Below are 12,262 nucleotides of genomic sequence, written 5' to 3'. Positions count from 1 at the left end.
CATCAGAATGATTGCTTATGGGGGAAATAGGCAGATGGGAAGAGGAATAAAAGGGAATAAATAAAACAAGAGAAAAACCATGATGACAAAGCACAGCAGGCACTAGCGTGTGATTAACTCAACCCTCTTTAACTGAGGTCCAAAGAGGAGGAGAACAAGCAAGAGCGACAAGGGCCAGAAGAAAGATCCAAAAAAGTATTGTAAAAGTTCAGAGAAAATAAATCACTCCTCAAGAGGACTTGAGGACTGGCTAGTTATCTCAGTTGGTTAGAGCATGCTGTTGGTAATACCAAAGTCAAGGGTTTAGATCCCCCTATGTGCCAGCCACTAGCTGCCACCCACCTCCAACCCTGCCAAAAAAAAAAAATGAGGGCTTCAGGCACATACAAAAGATTTATTTTGTTTATTCTGACGTCATTTTAAATGCTTTGCAATGGATTAGTTTCAAGTTATACAAATTGTAAAAGATCAAAAGGAGTCTTCTCTTTCAAAATCTCTGTAGAACACATTACAACAAATAAGTCAGATGCAAAAAGTGGCCATAATCAACAAATTTATTTACAAAATTGATTTTGGGTTTATATTACTTATGTATCCTTTCCTATCTGCATATTTATAACTACAGGTAATAAAGTTAAATAATGCTAGAAAACTGACCATATCACTCTCACTTAGTTTCATATGTTATTTATAGGGGTGATTCTGAGACCTCTGTTGGATGCCACCTAGTATGTTGAATCCTTGAAAACCAACAACAGACAAGTGAAATTAGTTGCATAAATCAGGAGGATATGGATCAAGATGGATGGAGCCTGTACAAATGGTACACATGGGGCATGAAAGCAAAGAATATCTGAGTAGAATAAATATCCAACACCTGGGAAAGATTTAAGGGCATGAATACATTTTATTTATTTTTTTGTTTGTTTTTGGCAGCTGACCAGTAAGAGGATCTGAACCCTTGACCTTGGTGTTACAAGGTGGTGGCCACTCAACATGAATACATTTTAAAAGGATGGAGGTATGAATAATAAAAAAGATTATTAAAAACAGGAGTAAAATGTTGTAAGAACTTGAAAAGATGATTGCATGAATAGGAACAGAAGACGGTCCTAGAGGATAAGAACCCTTCATCCACGCCTAATCACAGACTACATACACAGAAGTGATATGAGGGTATTTCAAAATGGAAAAATGGAATTAAAAGATAATAGATGAATCTTTTCATGAACTCTTTGAAGACACCTAGTATATGGATTTAGAGGAAACAAAAACAAAAGTGTCAAACAGCAGTTTCATCACTCTAAGGAGCTTTTCTAGAGATATAAAAGAGAAACATTAAGGAGAAAAACCAGCTTTAAGAAGAATAAAGTAATAATATATCTTTAATTATTTAAGAGGGGTTTTTCTGTCCTGGTAATTCAGTGTGTAAAAACATCTGGAGGAAAATGAACAAGAACACCTATTAAAGATGGAGGCACCCTTGCTCTCCAGGACTCAGACCGTGTCAGCAGAAATGCAAAAAGACTGGGTCAGCAAGAATTTGCAAGGCTTAAGCACAAACCACAGACTTCCTATTGAGTTGCCTAGGAGACAGGGAGGTATGGGAGGGGCTCACAGCTGGCTAAAACATATATAATACATGCCTGTAGACAATAAAGTTGCTTAGTGCATGCACTAAGTCCCAGAACTTTGTGTCTGGTTTCTGGTTGCCTACATCCCTAGGTGGCAGCCCCTAGCTCAAGGCGTGCTCTGAGCAACTCACCTCGCTGCACTCTCTTGACAGGGCTACACGTGGCCCTGCTCCCTGGAGTACTCCTGGCAGAGGCTACATGTAGTCCTGCCTCCTGAGACCCCCAGGACCAAGAGAAACGTGTAATCATCGACTGATTTTTCCTAATTCATAGAAAGATAATATTCTATGATGTTGATGGTTTATACTAACATGATATCTTAACAAAATGCATTTTCAGTTTGATCCTGCATAAACGACTGTTAGGTTGGTGATGTCATTCACTGGTTGCTAGCAACACCAAGTGCCCAAGTGTCTAGATACAAGTGTTAATCTTTTCTTCCCCTATTAATTTAGTAAAATGAGAGATTCCTTAGAAGTCTAGTTCATTTTTATAGTATTCAGTAAGTAATAAAACATCAAAGTGGATAAAATAAGCAGATGGTGTATTTCAGTAAGCAAAAATATGATTACTTACTTGCTTACCAACTTTAAAAACCCCTACCCAAACATTTGTTTACTTACATATTAAGTCTAAATTTTAAATGTTTTATTTCCTCTCTAACTTATTTCTTGTTTTATTTTTGGCTCTATGTTAGCATTTTTAAAAAATGATTTCTTAATTAATAATGCATCTCCCAAGCCAATGTTATTTACAGTCCTCTATAGGGTTTAGCCAAACAAAAAAACAACAAGAACAGAGACATTCAGCTTTAAACATGAGGGTACTTCAAAAAGTCTGTGGAAAAGTGGAGTTAAAAGATAATATGAATCTTTCCATGAACTTTTTGAAGTACCCTCATATTTTACTAATGGCTGTCAGCCGATTATAATACTCACAACCCTGAACAAGTACATGTTTAATTTGCTTTTTAATTGTTAAGATTAAAAATAGAAGGAAAAGTGTGGATAACTTGGTGTCCAATGGAAAACTGCTAGATTTAGCTTAAGTCAGAGAGATTACAGATATTTCATCTCTGAAATTAATGTTTTAGCAATTAAGTAATCCTTGGTGAAGACCTTCAATACTTTAAATTACTAAAACTGGTGTAATTTGAAAGAAGCTTTGGTTTGCTGCTATAACAGTCACTTCTAACCAATTTTTCTTAAATCATGATATTAAAGATACTTACACGTCTCACTGTGATTTCAATAATCTAGGACTTGATTATCATTCACTAAATGAACTATGTTCATAAATTTGATTATGTAGTTAAAAAAATCCTACATATTACCTACTTTATTTCAGAGAACGCAGATATTACAAATATACATGATTATCAAACAAAAGTAGTTTATATCTACAAATGAAAAGACAGTAGAAAAATATCAGAGCTCATAAACTCGAGTCCTTTAAAAAGTGTATACTTTCTCTTAATAGTCATTTGGATATTACTTATATACCTTTTGATAGTTATTTGTCCAGGTTCACATACTGACAGATGTTAACCCACTATATCACATGAATGAAACTGAATATAATTCTTAAACTCCTCATTCATTTAATAGAATCAACGCTACAAAGACTTAACTAGATAGCAAACACATTTCCGTTCCTCACATGCTATTAATTAGCTAAAGAACTGTCAAATGGAAAATGAATGTCTGATCAATTTTTGCTACTTTAATATAATCAAGAACTTGGCTTGCTTCATAAGTATTTTCATCTGTGTCAGATGAAAATACATCTAGCAGTATGTTAACAGGAAAACAGTATTTTCCCTAGCAGTTATGTCTTCTCTGTTTTAAATAGTATATAAGACTATTTGCATTTATCAGAATTACCTACCTCAACTGATCACAGGTACACAGTAACTGTGTACCATTAAACTTAAAGTATATTTTTGGATTATTAATTACGTGAAAAACACCTATTTTTTTTAAGGAAAATAATTCAATAACTAACCTTTTTGTACCCCTAAAAGGGTAGGAGAGTTCTCCTGGGAAGTTCTGTCAGGTTCCTGGGGAGGTACAACCATGGCAAGTGTATGCGTTGGTACACGTGGAACCTAAAAAGTCAACTCAGAAAAAAATCATCTCAGACCAAAAAATAAAAAAGCCCATAAATGAAAAAGAGATTCTGTTTTACATTTTCTTCATATACCATCAAATCACTTTATTTCTTAAAGCTTAGGGGAAAAAAAGCCTTCATCAAGGAATAATTTCTGAGACTACTGATCAGGCAGACTCAGGCAATCTATGAGCAGTCAATGATTTAACTTAAGTGGAATTAATATTACTCTCTTGCGGGGCCGGCCCGTGGCTCACTCGGGAGAGTGCGGTGCTGATAATACCAAGGCCCCGGGTTCGGATCCCATATACGGATGGCCGGTTCGCTCACTGGGTGAGCGTGGTGCTGACAACACTAAGTCAAGGATTAAGATCCCCTTACCGGTCATCTTTAAAAAAAAAAAAAAAAAAATATATATATATATATATATATATATATATATTACTCTCTTGCTGAAGAGAAAGCCTTGCTGGTTCTAGCTAGGAGTACAAGTTATATATTCACTATTTACTGGCAATTTACCCTTCTTCAAATTCTACATGGGTCAAAAGAAAAAAAAAATCTAATATACTTGCTGAATTGGAGTATGGTAGCAGTTCTCAGGATAACTTTGTAGAAAAGAATTTAGGATTTCACTGAACTTAATATACTTAGTATACTCTCTACATTGTCGCCATAATTTTAGGTAGGCTTAAAAGTAACTCTACTGAATTTTTGGTGCATATATCCTTGTTAACTATTCTGTCCTGGTTGACAAAAGTCACTATCTCTAAGATAATTAATACTGCCTTGGGAGGTATTACAAGAAAAGCTTTCTCTTAGTTAAAGATTATGCTCAAAGTATTCATTAAAAAACAAACAAAAAACCCTAAAGACCTAGTTGTGGTAAGATAACAACTTGGAATACTTATCTTTATATTTGATATTAGTGGTTTTTAAAAACCACTATTTCCAAGGGCTGGCTGATTAGCTCAGTTGGTTAGAATGTGGTGTTGTAACACCAAGGTCAAGGGTTCAGATACCCAAACTGGCCAACTGCCCGCAAAAAAAGAAAACAAAAAACCCCCCACTATTTTTAGAAAATAAGATAATTTTAAAAATCCATGTAACCTTTGCAGAAAATAAATCTTAAAGAATCTAGAATCATGATTATCTCAGGATGTAACAGAAAACAGAAACAAATCCATTTTGCTCAAAGCTAATTTTAAACAAAAACTTCTAATCACTTTTGAATATTTATATTAACAAATAAGCTCCACTTTACTTTACCTGAGATTGATCTTGAGAAGGTGGGGTGAGCTGAGACACATCTGTGGTAGGAACTGACAGAACATTATTTGGATAATCCAATAGATAAGAAACAACATTAGTATGGCCACCCTTTGCAGCTTCAATGAGCATTGTTGAGCCATCCTGAGAAAGAATTGACACCATAATTCTTTGCATATTTCTTCTGATTCATATACACATTTAGTGTCTATCTGATTCATATACACATTTAGTTTCTCAGCAGCTCCTATAAAATCAAAACTCATTTAAGCAGTAATAAATATTAAGCACTAAGAGATCTAACATATATTTTTATAATCATATATGTTATTTATTTACTTATTTTTAAGTAGAATACCTTGAGTCGATGAGTAGGATCAGCCCCATGAGCCAAGAGTAGCTCAACAACTGCTAGGTGGCCTCCTGCACATGCCAGTGACACTACCGTATGATCATTATTGGCTGTAGCCCTATTCACATTGGCACCTTTGAAGAAAAATAAGCAGCAATCAGTGAAGGTTGAAGTCAAGCCAGTTCACGGACAATATAATTTAAAAGATTTTTTTAAAGTATAACATAGATACAAAAAAGTGCACAAATCAGAAGTGTATAGTTGGAAAATATTCCACAAAGTGAACACACCTGTGTAGTAACCAGCACCGAGATCAAGAAACAGAACATTATCCACATACCAGAAGCCCATCTTGTGCCCCCTCTTTCAGTCACTACTCACCCCCCCCAACAGTAACAACTACCCTGACTTCCAATCTGGTTTTACTTTTTGAACTTTATATGAATGAAATCATACAATGTACTCTTTTGTGTCTGTCTGGCTTCTTTCGCTCAAAATTATATTTGTGAGATTCATCCACATGGTTGCGCGCAGTTGTAGTTCGTTCATTCAATATCACTTTTAAAATGGAAAATCTAGAAGACTAAGATTAATAAATATATACAGGTTAACATAAGCATCAAATAATACCATTTTATGTAACTCCCAAAATGTTTCAAAGACATTTTTGATCTACTTTCAGAAAATGGCAATATAGCCAGATCTCAAAACAGAGAAAGCAGATTTTTTCAAGCAATATTTAAGAGAAATATAATTCTTCATATTGTGTATTTTAAGAGTCAGGGGGACCTGGATATGGAGAGAAGACAGAAAATTATCCATATTATTTTTGACCCCTGGAAAAAGGAACTAGTTTTTAGTTCAGCTATCTTTAAAAATCCCAAAGGGTCTCAACTAGAAAGTTAAGACTATAGAAATATTCATTCTTCCTTCTTCTTTAATTCCAGATTATTTTATGTATGAGAAAAATAAGCCTATGGATAAAACTACTATTATTAATTTATTTAATTTTCATATAAATTAACCTACATACAAGTACCTTTCAGGAAACGTAAGACACAGCAATGAACACCTTTTCATCGGCAACATGAGATTATTTTTGAAGTTCTTAATAATAAATTTAGATGGTGGGATTGTTTAGCAGTTACTATAGCCTAGAAATCATAATGTGTTCCTGTTCCTGACAAGCCTGATTACATTCACAGCAGGGTTGTTGCTGGGTATGATTAGATATCATCTCTTTAGTAAAGAAGCATGAAAGAACTCCAACGGTTATCCATCTATTTACTACTGCTGCGTAGTTGAGGTAAATAGCTTTTACAGACTATGTAACAGAACGTTATGTAAAAATATCCCTTACTTGGCAGGAAAAATGTGATATGAATAAAATAAACCTACTTTTATCCAATTAAAGAAGAAAACAAGTATATTTAAAATAAAATCTTACACTGCATTTTTAATGTCACAAAACATCAGAATTTTGTTGGAATATAGATACAAAATTTTTACTTTTATTTTAATAACATGATACCATCTGAGTGGATCTTCCTTGCATTTTACCAGCCTATCCTAGGATCTTTCATCAGATGCCAGAGTACCACTGACACTATAAATGTGTCAGGCTGAATCAAATGAAATTGTTAACATTACCATTTTTGATCTTTAAAATGACAATTTTACAATGGTTCAACCTAACATGGGTTCAGCAGCATTTTACTTTTCTATAGTAAACAGTCTTGAACTAATTCTTCATTCATCAGTTGAACTTCTTTGCCTAAAAAGTACATTCTCCTAATAATAAAATTTTTAGATGACTATAAAAATAATAAGACCTTCATATATACTCAGTTAATTCAACTGTACCACAAACAAATGCCACAGTAGCAGCCTTTCTCTCAGCCTTCCACCCCTATCTCCAGCAGAACTGCCTTATCATTAAGTGTTAAACATCTACCTGTGTATAGCTAAACATTTTACAATAGGCTTTTCCAACTATTGGGAGCAACCATATGCTGTTTGGTTGATGAAAACCTAAAACTCAAAACTAATAAAGAGAATTCCCAGCAAGCACCTCACAAACTCTATGCTTGCTAAATAAAATACACCAACAAAAGACTAGAATACAATACTTATACTATAGGTAAAGTAGCCTTAACATAAATTGCAACCATTTAGGAATTTTTTTCAGAAATTATAGTCTCTTGGAAACCATCACTTGTATTTTCTTTACCTTTGCTAATAAGAAACTGCACAGTGCACAAATGACCAGCTCTTGCAGCTTTCATCAAAGGTGTTCTTCCACCTTCAGATTCATGCTCCTGTTACAGAAACAGAAAAAATAATCCATCAGCGCCAATTGATTAACCATTTATTTTAAACACTTAATATTAATGATATGAGAAATAATGAGGATTTAATGCTTACTCAATGTAGCCTTTATACTACCTACCTCAATTCCTCCAATATACAGGATTAATTTCAGTCCACATTAGATAATGTAACTTTTTAAGGGTAAGTTAAATTTTACATACCAAACAATAACCATTAAAGATAATACTAATTAAAGATAATACCAAAGGGAAATAATTGCATTTTTCTAATTCTAAGGTTTTAAAAGATGTTTTCCTAACTATTCATCTGAACTGTGAAAAAGGAACCTCAGTGCTGTGAGGCGATGAGAAGGATCTTGATCTTATATCAGAAGTCATTATGAGCTTGACGAAAGGATGGAAACAAATCCCTGAAGAAAAACACTATGGTATTTTAGGAGTAAAGAGAAAAGAAAAAAGAAAAATATACCAATGGGCAGAGTTTTTTAAAGAGCAGAAACTACATACTTGAATAGTCAAAGGCAAAAGATGCAGTCTCAAAACAGCAGAAAGATTGTTATTCTTTCTAGGAAGTTTGCCAGCAAGAGGAATGAATGATAAACCAGCTTATAGCTATACTTCATATCAAACGCAACTAAAAGGATTGTGCTTTTATGATGAGTAGTACTGTCTGTTGGGAGAACTGCAAACTCTCATTACATTCATCTAAGTATTAAAATGCAGCTAATACATTACTTCTATGAAAAGTTCTCTTATCTATCCCCTCCTCTATTATGCATACATGAATTTCTGTTGTTCTGGTTTTCTTTTGTTACTAAGAAAAACTTGAAAAAGAATCATGATTAAGTTAAAGCTTTACTTCAGCTCTATTCTTCTAATCAACGCAGAAAATCCTTTAGCTACCACATAATCAACTTAAAAAATAGGTGCTGTGCCAATAAGATACAGTTTAGTCTATTTATATAACTATATCTGATTTACATCTCACGCAAAATAACAATAAGAAATAAGAATAGATTCAGCCTGACAGAAACATTAAAATGAATTGCAGTGACAGGAATTCCACTGTAAGAGAGATTTTTAAAAATCTTGAGAGTGTAGTATCACTCAACCTCCTGTTAAATTAGTTTATGCCTTGACTTTTAATTGTTATACATGTTGATTAAACAATCATTATTAACTCTAAGTTATGTAAAAATGAATAACTATAGATAATGCCAAAATAATTTGGCTTTAGAATGGATTTTGAACTTAATTCAAATGTAGGTAAATCTAACATTCTAGCAACTTACTTCAAACAAAATGGAATATACACCATGAAAGAAAGACCTAAAAAGTTGTTTGTCCAGTTTTTCCATCCAACTTATTTCTGAACTATCACTACGATCAATCACATCTTGGAAATATACTGCGCCTTTAGCAATTTATTTCCCCTCCTGCCTCAGGGTCTTTTTGCGCATTCTGGTCTCCTTTTTAACACTTCTCCCCTAACTGCTTTATTTTTTTTTTCTTTTTTTTTTTTTTTCTTTTTCGTGACCGGCACTCAGCCAGTGAGTGCACCGGCCATTCCTATACAGGATCCGAACCCGCGGCCGCTGGGAGCGTCGCCGCGCTCCCAGCGCCGCACCCTCCCGAGTGCGCCACAGGCTCGGCCCTCCCCTAACTCCTTTTCATTCTTCACATCTCAAGTCAAGTGTCATAACCTCAAGGAAGACCTCCCTGAACTTTCTACCTAGATCACTCTTCCTGTTATTGAATTACAGCTCTATGAAATTCTCCTTTATAAATTGTAATCATATTCGTTTATATAAGTATTTAGCTAACATGTCTCCTCCACTAAACAGTAAGCTCCAAGAGAGCAGCAATCATGTCCATTTTTGCTCACCATTGTACACCTAATGCCTAAAATAATGAAGTGATTGAACACTGTTTACCAAACAGGAACCTAAGCATAGCTGACCTTTCAAATCTTCCCTCTCATAGTACTGAGGTTTGAAGTTTTTATGTTCTATTAAGAGTAGTAGCTAAACTTGAGAGTTAAGACATTGATTTTCTGCATTTGATAATACATTATTACTAGAACATGGGTGGGCAATATTAATGTCACTTGCCCTTTCTTTCCCTTTTTCTTATCTGCCTGGCAGTGACACCCAGACAACATAGCTAGGTCCCATGAATAATAGCAAAGACAAAAAATTTTGAAAGCCCTGCTTTAGAACAAACTTTTAGAAGTAACTGTTAATTTTGTATATTTAAAATATTATTACCATAGCTGTTAAACATAAGATGTCAGAAAGTATAGTTCTAAGATGCTCACCCCAAGTCATTTCAAAACTCAACATACTAATAAAATTCCTGAAATAAAAGGTGTGAAAGGCTACCTATTTTGTTTTCCTCCCTATAAATATATATTCATTCCTTTGGTTTTGAACAATATAATTGCTTCAGAAAATGGCTGATAAAACAATGTCACAACTTTCTAATGTATTTACAATATTTTATGTCCTAAAATTAATAATGTATATCCCACAACACATAACATTTGCCCCCAAATATCTGATCACTAAATCCTTCATTTAAAATAGAAACCAAATTTGCATATACTACTTATTTATGAATGCTAGGTTTATTTGTACAGACAATATTTGTTCAAGACCAACAAAATTTTAGAATATAAATTATTTATGTTTTTTTTCTCCTTTGTAAACACAGAAAATTATTTTTCAAGCTACAAACTTAGATATTATGCAGCCTAACATTTCTTTTTCTGTTCTTGGGAATAGCTACAATAATACAGGAATTACCTATTCCTTCAACATTCAGTAAATAAATCCACATTCGGACCTATAAATCCATCTCAGCCTCTTACCTTCATTGGATACGTAATTTTAAACTACTGATTCAATTGTAATATGGTTATTGTTCTATTGAGGATTCCTATTCTAGAGTCAGTTTTAATCATTTATATATTTATAGCAAAAATCAGTATTTATTTCATCTGGTTATTCAAATTTATTGATCATACAAATGACTTACAAATTTTAAAAGAGCTTATAACTCAGTTAAATACTTATAACTCAAATACTTATAACTCACTTTAAGTCTCTATTGCTTACCTGTGCCTTTCCAACCCTTTAAAAAAAAAAAATCAGTCTGGCTTGTTATACCTATTTTGGAAGTTTTTTTAAAAAATCACCTTTTAATTTTGTTCTTCATCCCTATTTTTTCCTTTTTTATCCCTCTTTTTGTTGTTTTCTGTTGTATTAACTTAAGCTTTTATCTTTCTTTTCTTCTTTATACTGTGTTCTTTTGTTAGTTTCATTTACTTTCATTTTTTCATATTTAATATATATGTGTAAAGCTATAATTTTCTTTCTAAGGACCACTTTAGCTGTATTCTCCCCCCAGCATTTTGATGTGTAGTGTTTTTGTGGTAATTCACTTTCTACTTTGTAATTGTTACAGAGAATGCTTCTTAATCCCATGAATTATGTAGAAGTATATTTCTTCAATTTCTAAATGTATGGGATTAAAAGAGAAGATTTTATTGTTGATTTGTAATTTTAAATGAATAGAGATCAGAGAACATAGTCTATATGATAAGGAGTTTGGGGATTTCTTCGGGCTTTTTTGTGGCCTAAAACAGACAATTTTTATAAATGTCCCATGTACTGGAAAAGAATATATAGTATATTTATTAGAAGCAGAATGCTAGTTCTCTAATAAGAGCAAACTTAATTTTTCTATTTTTAATAATTGTTTTAGGACCGGCCCCGTGGCTCACTCGGAAGAGTGTGGCGCTGGTAGCGCGGAGGCCGTGGGTTCGGATCCTATGTAGGGATGGCCGGTGCGCTCACTGGCTGAGTGTGGTGCAGACAACACCAAGTCAAAGGTTGCGATCCCCTTACGGGTCAAAAAAAAAACACACAACAATAATTGTTTTATCTGTTTGACCTATCAGTTTCATGGAGCAGTGTATGAAAAAATCCTATCACTACAAATACAGATCTGACCATTTTCCTTATAATTTTGCAGTATTCTATTTTATTTGAAGAGTAGAGTGCTGGTTACTGACTGACTATTACATCCACTGGAGGAGTATTTATCTTTTAAAATGCTTTTGGCTTAAAATTCTATTTTGTCGGATATTAATATTGCCTTGCCTAACTTTTTTCATTACTTTGTTAACCTTTCCCTGTCATTTTGCTTTAGGTTTGTTTCTTGCAAACAGCATTTGCTAGATTTTGATTTTGAATCTCTTTCAAAAGTCTCTGCCCTTAAACAATGGAGTTCAACAGCTTTATATTTGTTATCATTACTGATATGCTTTTCTATAAAAATCTTTACAGTTATTCAGAACCTTCTTCTCCTCCTGAACAACAAAAGGATTCTAGCATGGCTTTTTAACCTTCTAACACATTCTTCTCAATTTCATGCTACTGTTGGCTAGAATTTTAGTACTACTTTGATTTTAAACATAAAAATTTAGGTTTTTAAACTCAAAAATTTATATTTATATGTTTTATCAATGTCTTTGCTTACCGTAGCCTCTTGCATCCCACGCCTTC

General features: G+C 33.5%; 1 protein-coding gene across 3 annotated transcripts in view; it reads right to left on the bottom strand.

Annotated features, from left to right (window-relative positions):
- ANKHD1 (ankyrin repeat and KH domain containing 1) overlaps positions 1-12,262 on the bottom strand; it is a 119,290-nt gene that overhangs the window by 39,616 nt on the left and 67,412 nt on the right. For all 3 annotated transcript variants that reach the window (XM_063088174.1, XM_063088177.1, XM_063088176.1), the window contains 4 exons: positions 7,595-7,682; positions 5,371-5,498; positions 5,013-5,156; positions 3,639-3,741 (listed from right to left, as the gene is read on the bottom strand). In XM_063088174.1, the coding sequence (XP_062944244.1) occupies positions 3,639-3,741; positions 5,013-5,156; positions 5,371-5,498; positions 7,595-7,682 (463 nt within the window). The remainder of the gene's footprint in view (positions 1-3,638; positions 3,742-5,012; positions 5,157-5,370; positions 5,499-7,594; positions 7,683-12,262) is intronic.

Source organism: Cynocephalus volans, chromosome 2 (assembly GCF_027409185.1).
Source record: "Cynocephalus volans isolate mCynVol1 chromosome 2, mCynVol1.pri, whole genome shotgun sequence".
Taxonomy (NCBI): domain Eukaryota; kingdom Metazoa; phylum Chordata; class Mammalia; order Dermoptera; family Cynocephalidae; genus Cynocephalus; species Cynocephalus volans.
Note: the sequence above shows the minus strand (reverse complement) of the source record. Positions and strands in the feature narration are given on the sequence as shown.